Here is a 14,369-nt window from a genome sequence, read left to right as displayed (position 1 = left end):
TCACAACAAGACGACCATACTAAAATGGCAGTAGACATGTTAAAGACCCATAGAAACAAGTCAAGAGACAGGACATCTTGTCACAGAACACAGTCCACCTTCACCCTGGTGTCAGAAAACCTTTTCTGGTCACCTTCTAAGGTATCTCCTATGATAATATGCTAAATTATTTCAAATCTGTGTTTCTCAAATCACAGCAATGCACTGGAGGTTTCCCAAGCTAAAAAAGGCAACAGCTACTCCCTAGTAACTGCACAATACAACAAAAGACTCAACAGATACGATATGGAAAAGAGGTGTTAGCAGAACAGACTCCACAGATTTGACTACTGGCAGCTCTTGATCAAAATTAGGCAAAAGAAAGTAGGTATCTCTCTCTAAAGAAAGGCAAAACAGCTTCTTCTAGCCCCACTGCTTTCCAAAATGAAAAATCCCAACCAGTTTATCTGAAGGCACCATGTGAAGGCTGCATTTAGGAAGCCTGGCCAGCCTGAAAATGAGGATGGGGAGTGGATTACAGGAGTGAATAGCAAGGAGAACTGGGTATGAGAGAAAACAAAACCTGTACATATACAGATGACAAGATAGTGCAAAAATGATGGAAGGATGCTATAGCAAGAGTTCAGGGTGAATGAATGAGGCAAAACCAGCCACAACATTATAATGTGAAAATCAGGATTAAAACTGGACCCTTCAACCTATAGCAGATGCCCAAAGAGATATGGGTAGTGTGGACAATACAAGACTCATCCTAGTCACTAAGTTCAAATAGTTATTTGAGGCTCGTATAGCCAATCAGGAGGAGTGAAGATGCAGAGTTCTCCAGCTCACATCAAGCTATGCCATTGGAAAACAATGGGAACCACGGGCTAAAAAGCAGATACAGAAAATAACATCTGGGAAACACCAATAAACACATGACAGTGCAGATGTAAGACATCAGGTGACACAAAATGCAGCAAAAGATAAAAGCACTGACATCCTTTTTTCAGTTCTGTTTTACCCTCATATATGGGTAAAACCACCATGAAGCTCCCCCTCTGGTCTACAGAGGACACATCAGTCTTCACACAGACCTAGAACTCAGCTTTTCCTCCTCAAAAGCGCATTACCAGAAACTAAACCCTCCCAGAAGAGCAGGCGTTTCAACATCTGCAACCACTTATGCCTCTTGTGGCCTCAGTGCAACTGAGGGAATGGAAAACCGGCCGGTTTTGAGAGGACTCCAGCTAAAGGAATACAATCCACAAACAAACCCTTTCTTTAAGCCCAGTGATCTATCCTTGGAGGGCATCCATGTCCTTGATGATGGGCCTTCACTGAAGATGGAAAGTAACCGTGGTGCGTGTGTGGAGGGCTCTCTGCAACGCATACCATATGCTATTTGAATCCAGCATAGGCTGGATAAATAAGTGGCTTTCAAGTTGCACAATGAAACGTCAGGATCCAGGTGACCTGTTAATCTGCACGCGAGACAGGGCAGGAACTGTACCTGATGGCTTCCTTCCCCTGGAATTCCGACGGCACGGGTTCAACTATCTCACTGAAGCTTAAACTGCCATTGACGCTGCTCTCGTACAATTCCTTGTAGTTCTTTCTGTGCTTGGACCAAAAGGAGGGCTTCATGAAGAAGAACGGCGTGCGGCGCAGTCCAAACTCCCCTGGCCAGCAAAGGGAAAAAGCCAGTTTCTTAACAGTAACTGCAGATATTCCTCTGAATTTGGCTTTTAGCTCTAAAACCCATGAGCTACGCTGCTGAAGGCTCAGGAGCCAGCCTGCATCCCATTCTGGAAGGATTCCATCAGCAAAGTTTACACTACCTGCATTTAAGCTGTGGCTCCCATCAACACTGCAAGCAGGCTCCAGTTTTAGCTAAGTATTTAAATACACGTGCAAATCTCTTTCTAGGCAAGAGGAGAAATCCCCAGTGCTGAAAGAAAAGTGACTTAAACACAGGCTTAAAAACCAGAGAGAACAGAGGCAAAGGCTGCTAAAGGGCTCAACCAGGCATTAGCCACAAGACAAACAACTGTATTCTGTGTTTCATGTTAAACTACTGCTGCCACAGGGAAAGGTCTGGAACAGCAGAGCAGTCCTTAATTATCAATCCTATAAGAGCAATTTGCAAAGGTTGAGGCATTGGTTAACCCAGTAAGGAAGCTCTTCCTCTAGAAAGAGGGAAACAGAAGTTAGCTGGCGTGCCTAATGGCCACTGTGATTCTAAACATGTTGATACCGCCCCTCACATCTCACACCTTTAACAGGAAATAACTGAGTTCAGCTTAAAGTATTCTGAGTCACAGTGTAAAATGTATTTGCAAACAGCACCACCTCCTTTCTCCACAGTCAAAATTCAGACAGAGATAGAATCCAGACTGGATTGTTTTGGAAAGGACCTTAAAGCCATTCTCCCTCTCAGCTTAAAGCCATTCCCCCTCTCAGCTTAAAGCCATTGCCCCTTGTCCTGTCACCAGCCATGTCAACCTGGGGCTCAGGACCTCAGGAACTGGTGATGCTAGCACAGTTCAGTCCAATTTTTCTCACGAACATACCTGGCATAATCTGATCCAGGTAGACAGCTACAAGCAGATAAAAGATGCTATCCAGCACCAACAGAATGAGAGAGATGAAGAGAGGGTAGGGACCGTGACTTAGATTTGAAAACGTTGCACCATCTTCATAATCTTCTAGATGCATGACCTGCCAACAACCAGAGACAGAGGGAGATGTTAACACACCAGCACTACTCCAGCCTGGGTAGACAGAACACCTAACTTAACACAGCAATAAATAAAACAATGAAAAAGCGACTGAGATCACAGCGATGAACACAAAGAAAACCAGCTGCTTGATGGTGCACTTGATGTTAAATTGCTATGGTAAGCTATTAAAATAGGCATTTTCCCCCAACACCATCAGTTTATGAAAGAAAATCATCAGAATTTAGCTACATCAAGACCTGGTTGAAGATGACACCAGACAAATGAGCACGGTGAGGCTGCGAGCTGAGCAGAAGGTGCTGATTTACCTGCGCGATGCCGATCAAGAAGCTGCACTGACACAAGGGACTGAGGATCCACACGAAAGACTTGGGGAAATCTTCCAGCAGGACAATGTTAAGGCCCACAAAACCAAAAGCCAGCGTCGCCAAGAACTCCACTATGCCCACATGTTTTGACTTTTTAAATAGAGGTGTCAGCATAAGTGCAAAGAAAACCTAAGAAGAGATTACAGAAAGAAAGAGGTAATAAGGTACTATATTAAGAGATATTACAGGGTATATGAAAACCAAAGTAAAAAGACCATAGCTTCAATTTTCCCTCTGATAACCGCATCGTTTTCCTGGTAGTCACTACAGCATTCACCCACATCCCACATTTCCCTTACAAACAGACCACTGGGAGGGGCAGAGGTCCCAAAGATGCCAAGTGACAGAGTGCAGGAAAATATTATAAGGGAAAAATTTGCTATATAAATTAATTGTCTGACCCTTAATTAGGTTTTAACATTACACTATACAGCAACAGCCAATGTTTAGAAGAGGGCATGGGTTTGGACTTCAAAATGGTGCTGTACAGACAGTGTTCAAAACCACATGGTTATAAACTCAGGTATTTCAGTAAGGAAAGGTGTTTCTCATAGAGACCACTGAAACCTGTACAACATCCCAAACTGGAGCAGACCTGGGAATGGGATGAGGATGAGTAAGACATTCACTGCCAACTGCTCCTGCAGATGCTGTGTTTGTTCCAGATGCTTTAATAGAGAGAAGAAGATCAGATGGGATGGGATGGATGAATTCAGTGAGACCGGGAATACTTACTGAAGAGACTCCATACAGGAAAAAAAGTAGGAATATCACAAAGGCACTGCTCTGGGGAAAGAGGGAAGAGGCCGTTGCGATCACCGCCATAAGAATAGACATGACAAAAATCAGGCTCATGTAAAGCAGCACCCAAGAAAGCCTAGGAGCAAAACAGGGGAAAAAAAGAACAGAAATCAGTCAGTGAATTCCCAGCCCGAGTTATCCCCACATACAAACAGCTAAAACTACCCTTCTTTAACATTCCAAACAGCTGCACCAGAGGACAAGCTCGCAACAAAACAAGAGCCCCCAGATAAAGAGCTCTCTTATAAACATCCCTGTGATTGTTCCAGGCATTAGAGCACACACATAAAAACCCACAGCATCAAAGTTCCACAATCAGATGATTCACGACTTTTATTTTATTTAAACTTGCGTCATTAATTTTCTGATATCACCAGAAGAGAGTAAGTGAGCAGCAGGCTTCAATAATTAAAGAAATCCTATTTAATATTTAATACACTGGTCATTCCAGTAGCCAGGCTGGGTAATAAAATCCTTTTCTCTGCAAAAACAGAGCTGCAAGCCTGGGAGCAATTCTGACCTCAGGAAACGAGGGGGGTTGTGAACAGGCAGCGAAAAACAACACAGCTTCCATAGCAGCCAGTTTCTGAGTTACAGGCAGTGGTTGATCAGAGCTGTGCTACCAGTGTGCCATCACACATCGCTCCCATTGCTCCCTGGACCAGAGATGCTCAGTGCTCATGTGCAAAGAGGCAAGTGGTGATACATGACAAACGCCACAGGTGATGGGTCAACTAAACAGGATTTATCACTAAGGATGTATCATAAATAACCAGAACTGGCAGGAAAAAGCTTGGGTGCAGAAATCAAACAAAAGCAACCAGACAAAAATAACCCAACTGGCTGTTAGGGTGTGAGAGATGCTAAAATGCTGTCAGCCCCTGCAGCCAAGGGCAAAGCGAAATCCATTTTTATCTCTGCAGCTACCGATGGTTTCAAATTAGCACATCCCCTCATTTGGAAAAAAGCCCAAATATTACATTGCATACAGTAATTTCCATCATGGTATGGAAACAAATTAAAGCCTGTTGCTTAGACTGCTCTGTCACATTAAGATGATAAGAGTTAGATTCATTTAATCATGTGTTGGGGAAGCTGCTGCTCAGCTCTGAAGAGAAACTGCAGGTTACCTGCAGAGCCTCCAGAAAAGGAGGCACTGAGCCAAAAATACTCAAAACCAATAAAAATCAAACTGCATAAAAATCTCACACATCATCACATTTAAACCCTCTAAGTCAGGCATACCTTCCCCTTCATAAATGCAACAGCATCGCTCTGGTGTTTACTGATTAAAATGATGCTGCAAGTTTCTCTTTGAATAGATCTTACAGAGCATCTCACTTTTAGGCTTCTTCCCATTCATCAGCCTGCAAACAACTAAAAACCTGGAGGATGGGATAGAACTGTTTTCTAGAAAGTGTTAGTTTTCCTATTTCTTTATATATTTCACATTTCCTTAACCAAGGATGGGTTATCTCAAACACTCACATACCAAAAGGCAGTGTCGTGAAGTCCCAGTATTTTTAAGAACTCCTTCAGCTTTCTCTCCTTTTCTGCCACAATATGAATGGCCAGATAATACCCAAACGGTGAGAAAGCGATCACCAGGTAAATTAAAATGATGGCACGGGGAAAATTATCTATTTCCACCACTGCAGCCTCTCCCATAACCACGGCTCTTGTCAATTCAAGTTGCTCCCAAACAGATTGATTGGTCTTCAGCTGGAAGGAATGGAAGGAAGAGTTAGTTTTGCATCACTCCTGCTTTTGCAGCCCTATCCAACCCAGCAGCAGGAACTCCAGCTCAGCCCTTAACTGTTGTCACTAACAGGCAGAGGTCTGGAGAGTCCAAACCCCTACAGTCCCCAGATCCCAATTCAAAAGCACAGAAATTGGAGAAAGATATAAAATTAACAACTTTTGCAATTCCTATTGCCTAAAAATAAAAGGCTGGCTCTCACTGCAAGCAGCACGATGGGAGAGCAGCAGGGAAAAGGGCATTGCTGGCAAATGATGACACCAAAATAGTACAGCAAATTCTGCAGCGCCTTTCGGTCCAGCATTTGAAATAGTTTTTGGGGGCGAGTAATGTCATATGTTTTGATGTCTAATGCAAGGCTCCAGCACTGGACACAAGTGAAGACAAATGTCCACATTATTCAACTGGGTATGAAGAACCTCTATACAAAACATGGCAAAACACACATAAAATAGAATCATGGAATGGTTTGTGTTGGAAGAAACCTTAAAGCTCATCCAGTTCCAACCCCCTGCCATGGGCAGGGACACCTTCCATGAGACCAGGCTGCTCTTCTCATTTGATTCAAGCTCATTTTTGATATGGCATTTTATACCATTAACAGATAACATCACAAAACCAGTCAGAGCCCAGGCAGTCCATGGATCTGAACCTCTTGCTTTAATGACATTATCAGCTTTACCTGTATAATAGCAGCATCGATGCAGGCTTGCAGAGCTATAAACCCCGAGCTCCAGTACGTCACCGATTCACATGCTTTCCGCAGGTTGGAGCAACTGGCTGCAGAATGGAACATGGCATTTTAAAATGCAAACAGCCAGCGTTCATCTGTCCCATCCCCAATGTAAAGATGGGAATGACCTTTCAGTTTATCCCCTTACAGAACACATGTCAGAGTGTGCACATTCACCTCTCGATTCCATGTAGATGGAAGACATAGCGACCGAATCGTGGAACCTCAGCTGGTAGGACATGGCATCATTGAACACAACACCCACAAAGTTTGAGGGTTTAAAAGCACTGGCCTCTTGCAGCTCCTCTTCACTTAAATACTCCTCGGTGATGATGCCTGTGAGACAGAGGACATTATCACACTGATTTAGGTATCAGCACAGCAGGGAGAAAAACTGTACCAGTTGTAAAGAAGCATCATGATAATCATTAATGATTTATTTCCTTTTGGAGATAGAGCTACAGATGCATAAGGCTGTATTTTTGTCCCAGTGAAGCAAGTATTCTCCTAAATAGAAACTGTTGCTCAGTACCAGGATAAAATTTAATCTTATCCCTGAATCTTCCCTTTCCCCCCCCCTCTATTTTTTGCTGCTCCAACAGCTTCTGAGCCCCAGTCCTCTGCCAGCTATCCCAGAGTTTATTCTCCAGCACCAATGCTTTTCAAGAAGGGCAGATTCAGTGGTACATTGGGCTATATATATGAAAACATGGCATTTGCACCAACTTCAGCAGAGGGTGGGAAGAAGACGGGTTTTGAAGGAAGAAAGTGGAACTATATGCACCCATAAGGAAAACGCAGATGTTGGGCTGGTTCTCCAGCTCCTCTGAAGCACGCCCAGCACAAGGGAGAGAATCAAAGACGCCAAACTATATACACCAACTACATACACCAATACATCAGAGGGGCTTGGAAGAGATAAGTTCCCACTTACATGCAAGATGTGTAGGCAGAGCACTTAAAAAAGGAAAACAAAAGTAAATCCCTTTCAAAAGCAGAGGTGACACAGTGGTAATAGCAATTAAACAGAAATAAAGATGCTCTTGTGATAGTAACAACAGGATAGAAACCACAACTTAAAACACCTGCAGGACAGCATCATCTCCTGAATCTGCTCCAGGATGTCACAGGACAACTATGAATTAGCCCCTGAGCTGCCCAGGGCCTTTCTGTACTTTGCATTGGGGCATCCCAAATCCTTTCCTGCAGCCACACAACACTTGCTGGCCACAGCAGGAGAATGGGAATCGCTGTGTGATAGCAGTGCCACAACATTTGCCAGCCAAGCAGAAAAAACACCTTCACAGTCTCTGTCTGAGCAGAAAAGAAAGACAAGAAATGCTTCTTTCCTGTCATCACCAGTGACAAACACAAGCCACAAGCCGCAGCGCGAGATATACTGGGGAAAACAAGATGCTCGGTGTATAAATACCATCTTCAAAGTTATCAAAAGCCACTTTCTTCATGATTTCTCGTGCCATCCGGGTCGGTGGGGTGTACCCGATGACGAAATTCACCAGCATGGAGGTATCCAGGGTGCCGAGGTTGGTGTTGGCCACCTCACCGTACTTCCTATGCGGGTGCATCATGCTCATCAGAATGAGCCAGAACAAGAAGAAGAGTGGGAACAGGACCTCCTGTGTGAGGAAAGGAAGAAAGAAAGGGCAAAACTCCAAAGAGCAAGTGTAGAAATGAAACCTTCCACCAGTTTCTCTTAGTTACACAAAGCTGAAAGAGGGACTGGGTTTAATCACCTTGTTCCTGTAAACTTCCCTGAACATTTGCAATGCACCAGCAATTTCAATGCCAAATCCTTCCCTGGCACTGCAGCAGGATTTTAATCGCATGCATTAGTAACCTAAGAAGCCACTTTAAGGCACAAAGGGATAATTCTACATGCTTTAAACATCAGCAAACTTATGCTGTTTGGGTGGAAAGTAGCAAAACACAAAGCATGAACCGTTAAACAAGTTTAGCCAAGCACTGAACGGCCTCTTCTTTACTTCAAAATGACTCTTACAGTATTACACACATCACCTATGCACAGGGGTGAACTGTCAGGAAAGAGAAAACCTTTTTGGAGAGGTCAAATCCTGCTATAATGCTCTGATATGGGTGCGAACGTGCACTGAGATTGCAATATTAATATAAGGATAACTGCTTACACCTCAGGATATGTTTTCAACCACAAAATACCTTCTCACAAACCCTATTCCACCCCAAAATTCAGAGCACCGTGAAGCTTCAGAAGCACTGCAACAAAGCTCTGGCTCACGAACCACTTGACTGCAGAATAACAGCAGACACAAAGGCAGCAGCAAGTGTTCCACTTACCTGAACGCTGCTCTTTTTAGTCCTGCACTTAATAAGACAGTTCTTGAATAGGAGAGCTCTCGTTTGCCTCCATACCCCTGCTTCTCTGGGAGCAGCTGGTGCCATTTTTCAAGAGCAGCTTGTTTAAGAAGCAAACAAGAAAAGATCCATATTAAATGACAAAACAATTTAAAGAGCAAAAGCCAGGCAGCTGCGTCATTCAGCAGCTCGTATTTCTCTATTTCCATATAAACTTTTCAGTTTCTCATCTTTTAAATGCCTTCCCATACATATGCTAGCTGCGGTGACAGGCACGAATTGGTAGCACTGATTTACAAGCTTTACTGATTTACCCCTAGCCATCCTCTGCACAAAGGTGGGATCAGCTTGATGCAAACAAGACTTGAGCTAACCTGGGCTTGTTTTCAGTCTGCTACTATAAACTACAGATCAAAGCCTTTACCTCAGAGCATGATGCCAGTGTCCATCACATGGCAGCCGGCCAGAGCCGTGCATCCAAAAACAAGAACCACCTCACCCCGGGCAAACTGTCCAGTTACCCGTGAGTAACCCCTTTGCATCCTGGAGTAGATCCAACACTAGTGATTTTCATTACTTTATCTCTTCTCATTAGACCACCTGCACAGCACAGTGGTGCTGAACATAATCTTTTAGCAATTAAAAGAAGAAATCAAAATGGAATTGAAGATGTTTTTCCAGGAGAGAGCATCCCATCCTACCCGGAATACCTGGTGAGGGATGGCAGGCTGGAGAACCACCAGGTTTCTATCCTGTTTCGCCACCACCTTGCTGTCCAAGGTTCGGAGTCACTGGTTAATCCGCATCTCTCCCCGTTTCCTCATCTGTGGGGATGAAATACAGCCGTGAGTGGCTAAACCCAGGGGTCAGCGACGGTCTGGACCGAACCACCCCTTCCAGCCATAAGACCCACCTCCAGCAACACCAACATGGCACAGGTTGCAACCAGGTCATTTCTCCTTATTTCAACTAGAACACAGTGTAGATTTCAATGGATTTCCCATATTCCATGCTTTTCAGCTACCAACACTCATTCCAGAAGCAGACTGAGGTTTCTGGTGGCTGCACACTCAGAGCAGCCCTGCGTCAGGACCTGGCTTTGCTGTTATCTGTTAGACAACACATGGCTCAAGCTTCCTTCCCCAGCTGTACTTTAATATGGAAACCTATTTTTGGAGCACAGGCATCACCTAACTACAGAAACACACGAGGCTGCTGACATGCCAGCGCCGCTGCTGCGAGCTGAGCTCCAACAACTTCATGTACATGAACTGCTCCTGCATTTCTCCGGGGGTAGGAGGAAGGAGAGGAGGGGAAAGGTGTCTGAGAGCACCTGGACCCACTGATCACAGCTTCCATTGCTGGGTGCTGGGGTCCTTCCTTGGGCAATGACCCAACACTAGGGCCCGTGATAGCTGTAGGTCACTGGAAGCAAAGCCTTAGGAAAAGATCCTACCTAGAACCTGGATAAAGCCCTATTGAAACTACTCCAAAAATGAAAACCATAAAGATTTTGATAGAAAGAATAATGAATGCTTAAACATGAAGCTACGCTAACAGCCGATCCTCACACGACACATGCATACAACTCCTCTGGGTGTTTTAGAGCTTCAAAATGACAGCACAGTGGTTTAAAATTAATCAAAAGCAGCAGCTATTGCTTACAGGTCATAAAAAATAGGAGGCTGCTGCCCTCTGCTCACACTGTGCCCTGTTAAGTGCTTGGGCTGCCTCTGTTTGCTTTCAGGAGCAGGTTTCAAGAGTTCTTACAAGAGAAGCTCCACTGAGGTCCTTAGTGAACACTGCAACTGTATTAAAGCAGTGACCCCTTTCCTTGGTCTTCTCTATTTTAAGCAGCAAAAAGCCCTGGCAAAGATGCTTTAATCAGAGTGAATCACCAACACCAGTTACTGCTGCTTTAATTATTTTCTATCCACTTATAAACTAACAAACAGCAATACTCCCACGTCCTCCCTGGAGCCTTTCCATGCTTTAATTACATCACCTCGGTTGGAGGAAGGGTCATTTGCAGCCTGTCAATTGATTTCTTGATATTCCACCTGCCATTTCCACTTAAGCTAATGAAGCCACACGGCACACAGGGAACGCTGAAGAAGTATCACTTGAATGGGGAAAAATGGTTGGAAAACCAAACTCAAACCCTTCTAGAAGCTCCAGATGTGGAAATGAACCCAAAGGTTGAACAGAAAAGGAGGTGCCAAGAGATTTCATTCAAATAAGACTGGAGAAAAATGAAAACATTCCAAACCTGTGAAACTCCCCCACAGTTCAGCCACTTCCTTATGACCTTATCCCCACAGGAGAAACAGCTGAAACACAGCTACTTGTGGGCATCTCAATCAAAGCAGTCACTGGGTTTGTACCTTAATTCCACGTCAAGGATGCTTGTCCTTCTTACAGGGCCTTCCCCAGACCAACCTGACACTGGTCTTGAAGGGTCAGTTGATGGGATTTAGTGCTGCCCCTCAGGTTTCCCTTGGTTTTTAAGATAAAATCCCAAACTAGGGATGGGGTGAACCTCAGCTTAATGTGCTTGAGGAAAAAGCAATCAATTTATCAGTGAACAACAGATAAGAATATAAGACTATTGATCTCGCTGCAAGCAAACAGTAGCCTAAAGGATACTTAAGGAAAACCCCGAGGTGCTCGTTACTGGTCTTAAATTATTTAAGCTCGATGCTTTATTTATGCATTCTTAAAACGGGATGAATTTTCCTCCTTGCCTGAATCCCGAGGGATACAACCGCGTCTCGGGCTGAGCACCACCATGAACCCCAGCACCGCAGCCTCCAACCCTCCGGACCGATACGGAACTGCAGGGCGAGGGAATGCCCGGCTCCCGCATCCACATCCCGCACCCCCCCGCCGCAGCCTGCATCCTTCGCATCCCGCCCGAACCCAGAGCTCTGGAGCTCCACCGGTCTCTAATAGCGGGTACGGGATTGAGGGCACTCCGTGAGTGTTCCCATCCCTCCCCTTCCTCCCCAAAAACCCCTTTCAAACACCCGCTCCTCACCATTCTTCGCCCAGCCACGAAACCTGAATGAACACATCAACAACGACCCAAAGCCTTCACTCCGGGGCAATGACGCTCTCCGGCAGGTACTGAAAACTCCTCCTCTTCCTCTCCTTTCCTTCCCCTTCCCGTTTTACACCCTTCGGGGGGGGGTGATTCCCCCGCTCCAGCCGGTCCCCCCCCTCCTCCCGGTTCCTGCCTCCATCCGCAGCGTTACGGAGCCCCCCCGGCTCCGGCACTCACCGCTCCGCTACCGGCCCGGCGCAAGGCGAAAGCGCGGCTGTACCGCGGGTACCACCGCCCCGGGGCGGAGCGGGGCTGCCCCGAGGGACCGGGCGGGGCCGCAGCGCCGGTACCCGCCTACCGAGAGATTACGCCCCCCCCACGAACGGGACCTTTCGTGCTAGGGACCTCCCCACCGGGGATGCTTCTCTCACGGGAACCCACTCCTATGGACCCCTTGTTCTGGGACCCCATCTTTTCCCAGGACCCTTCCCCTTCCATGGATCCCTACCCTGGGGACCCCTACTTCCATGAACACCCTGCTCCCATGGACCCTTGTCCTAGGGAGCCCTCCTCTGGGGATGCCTTCCTCCTGGGAACCCTCTCCCCATGGAACTCCTGTCCTAAGAACCCTCTCTTCTCACCCCCACACCTCCCCCCTTCCCATGGACCCCTATCCCAGGGAGCCCCTTCTCCCTGGAATCCTCTTCCATGGACCCCTGTCCTGGGGACCCCCTCTTCCTGAGACCCCCTTCTCCCATGGATCCTTATCCCAGGGACCCTTCCTCTCAGGGACACCCTGCTTCCATGGACTCTTGTCCTGGGGACCCATCTTTCTGGGACTTCCCCCTGTCCTCCCCAGGAAGCCAAGGAAAAAGGGTCAGAAATAAGGCCCAGGCACTGTGGGTTGGCTGGGAGCCACATGGGTACACCCGGGGCTGCTGGTTCCTGCTTGCATCCAGAAGGTCACTGGAATTTTGTTGCATTACCCAAAACACAATGAAAATGCTGCCTCGCATATAAACGCTGATCTCCTCTTGGTTACATGTGTTGGTTCCTTGGTGTCCTGAGGGTGCATGATCCCACTGAGTTATTCCCATTCCAGCGAGTGTTCCTGTCACCCTCCGGACAGGCCCTTGTCCATGACCGGCCTTTTGCTGACAAGGAGGATGTGATCAAAGCCACTGAGACATCAATTATCCCATTCCCATCCCTGCCAGTGCACTGGAACGTGCTCGTTTTCCTAAATCCCTCCTGCAAGCTGCTGGGAAAGGCTGAGCTGAAAGTGAAACCCGGAGGTGCCGTTGAGCATCTGGAGTCCTGCGTCAGAGATGCTGCATGCTCGGGAATGGTGCAGCTCCCTGTGCTCCCTGAGGAAGGACAGCTCAGCTTCCTGCGGTTGGATGGAGCAGGGTTTAAATGCCCTTGTCCGAGTTGGTTTTGTGCACCCAGGGAGCTTCATGAGCATCACGCATGCCTGTGCTGGAGCACAGAGCTGTAACGATGGTGTGCATTCAATATTTCACTTGGAAAACTGAGATCAGGAGATGGTGTCCTCATCCAGTAAGAAAGAAAGGATCTCAAAGGACGGTTTAAATGAGGAGGTATCATGGCCCAAGCCACTGTGTTCATACATCCACCTACAGTTGTGATTGGAAACGCCCCAGACGCAAGCCCCAGCCATGGTCCCAGGGCCCTCTTTAGGCACAGACCCCTATTCTGCAGCCTGAGAGCAATCCAAATCCTATGGGCTGGCATAGCAAGGTTTTGGGAAGGAGGTGCGGGGAGAAGGTTTTTGGGGAGGTTTTAGACACAAGGTTTTGGAGACAAAGTTGCTTCCACCAGGTGTCCCCCGAGAGCGGCAGTGGTGGGTCCAGACTTCTTCATATACCCCATACAAAACATGATCAAATCCCACCTGGTCACCTTGTTTTATGCCTTCTTTTAGGGGGAAAAGAATTAAAACGAAAAAGCCATCAGCAAGGCTTGCTTTAACTGGAAAAGTTCTTTTCTTCATCAGTTTCCACCTTAACAAAGAGCACGAGATAAAAGCACTCTCATTAAATAATGCCTTTTAGTTTTGCCTAATGAATGCTGCATAAACACAATGGCATAACTTCAGCTTCTATAAAAAAAAACCAAAACTTTTTATCTTCATCCATCTAGCATTAAACAGAACAGAGGCCCGTCTGGGGCTGGATTCTTCTGGTCACTTTGATGTTGGTTGTGGTCTCTGTTTCTACTTGAAAAGTTTTAACTGCTCTTATTCATGTTCTACCTGCAAAGTTTGGAACTCCCTGGATATTTTAGCACTACCTCCCTCCTTCATCGGTCCACGGCTCAGCTCACCTCGAGCCCCATCCTTCCAGGGAAGAGCCTGGAACAGCAATAACCCCCTCAGCACAGTTCATAGAATCCCATAGACTGGTTTGGGTTAAAGGGACCTTAAGGCTCATCCAGTTCCAATCCTGCCACATCACTCTCACAGTTCACAGCGAGGTGCTCAGAACATCAGGCTATGTCCAATGGGAAGATAACATCACCTACAACACATCTTAGTGCCAGATGATGGGACACCCATGGCACTGGTGCTGCT

At 46.4% G+C, this 14,369-nt stretch overlaps 1 protein-coding gene across 1 annotated transcript in view; it reads right to left on the bottom strand.

Annotated features, from left to right (window-relative positions):
* ABCA5 (ATP binding cassette subfamily A member 5) overlaps positions 1-11,897 on the bottom strand; it is a 32,425-nt gene extending 20,528 nt beyond the window's left edge. The window contains exons 1-11 of the mRNA XM_062616922.1: positions 11,758-11,897; positions 9,444-9,552; positions 8,716-8,833; positions 7,814-8,018; positions 6,559-6,717; positions 6,331-6,428; positions 5,382-5,611; positions 3,824-3,965; positions 3,029-3,217; positions 2,553-2,700; positions 1,493-1,661 (exon numbers count right to left, since the gene is read on the bottom strand). Coding sequence (XP_062472906.1) covers positions 1,493-1,661; positions 2,553-2,700; positions 3,029-3,217; positions 3,824-3,965; positions 5,382-5,611; positions 6,331-6,428; positions 6,559-6,717; positions 7,814-8,018; positions 8,716-8,820 — 1,445 coding nt within the window. The 5' untranslated portion in view covers positions 8,821-8,833; positions 9,444-9,552; positions 11,758-11,897. The remainder of the gene's footprint in view (positions 1-1,492; positions 1,662-2,552; positions 2,701-3,028; positions 3,218-3,823; positions 3,966-5,381; positions 5,612-6,330; positions 6,429-6,558; positions 6,718-7,813; positions 8,019-8,715; positions 8,834-9,443; positions 9,553-11,757) is intronic.
* Between the last annotated feature and the right edge of the window lie 2,472 nt (positions 11,898-14,369).

The sequence above is a fragment of the Pezoporus occidentalis genome, unplaced genomic scaffold (genome assembly GCF_034315485.1).
Source record: "Pezoporus occidentalis ecotype Australia unplaced genomic scaffold, CSIRO_AGI_Poc_V1 ctg190, whole genome shotgun sequence".
Classification (NCBI taxonomy): Eukaryota; Metazoa; Chordata; class Aves; order Psittaciformes; family Psittacidae; genus Pezoporus; species Pezoporus occidentalis.
Note: the sequence above shows the minus strand (reverse complement) of the source record. Positions and strands in the feature narration are given on the sequence as shown.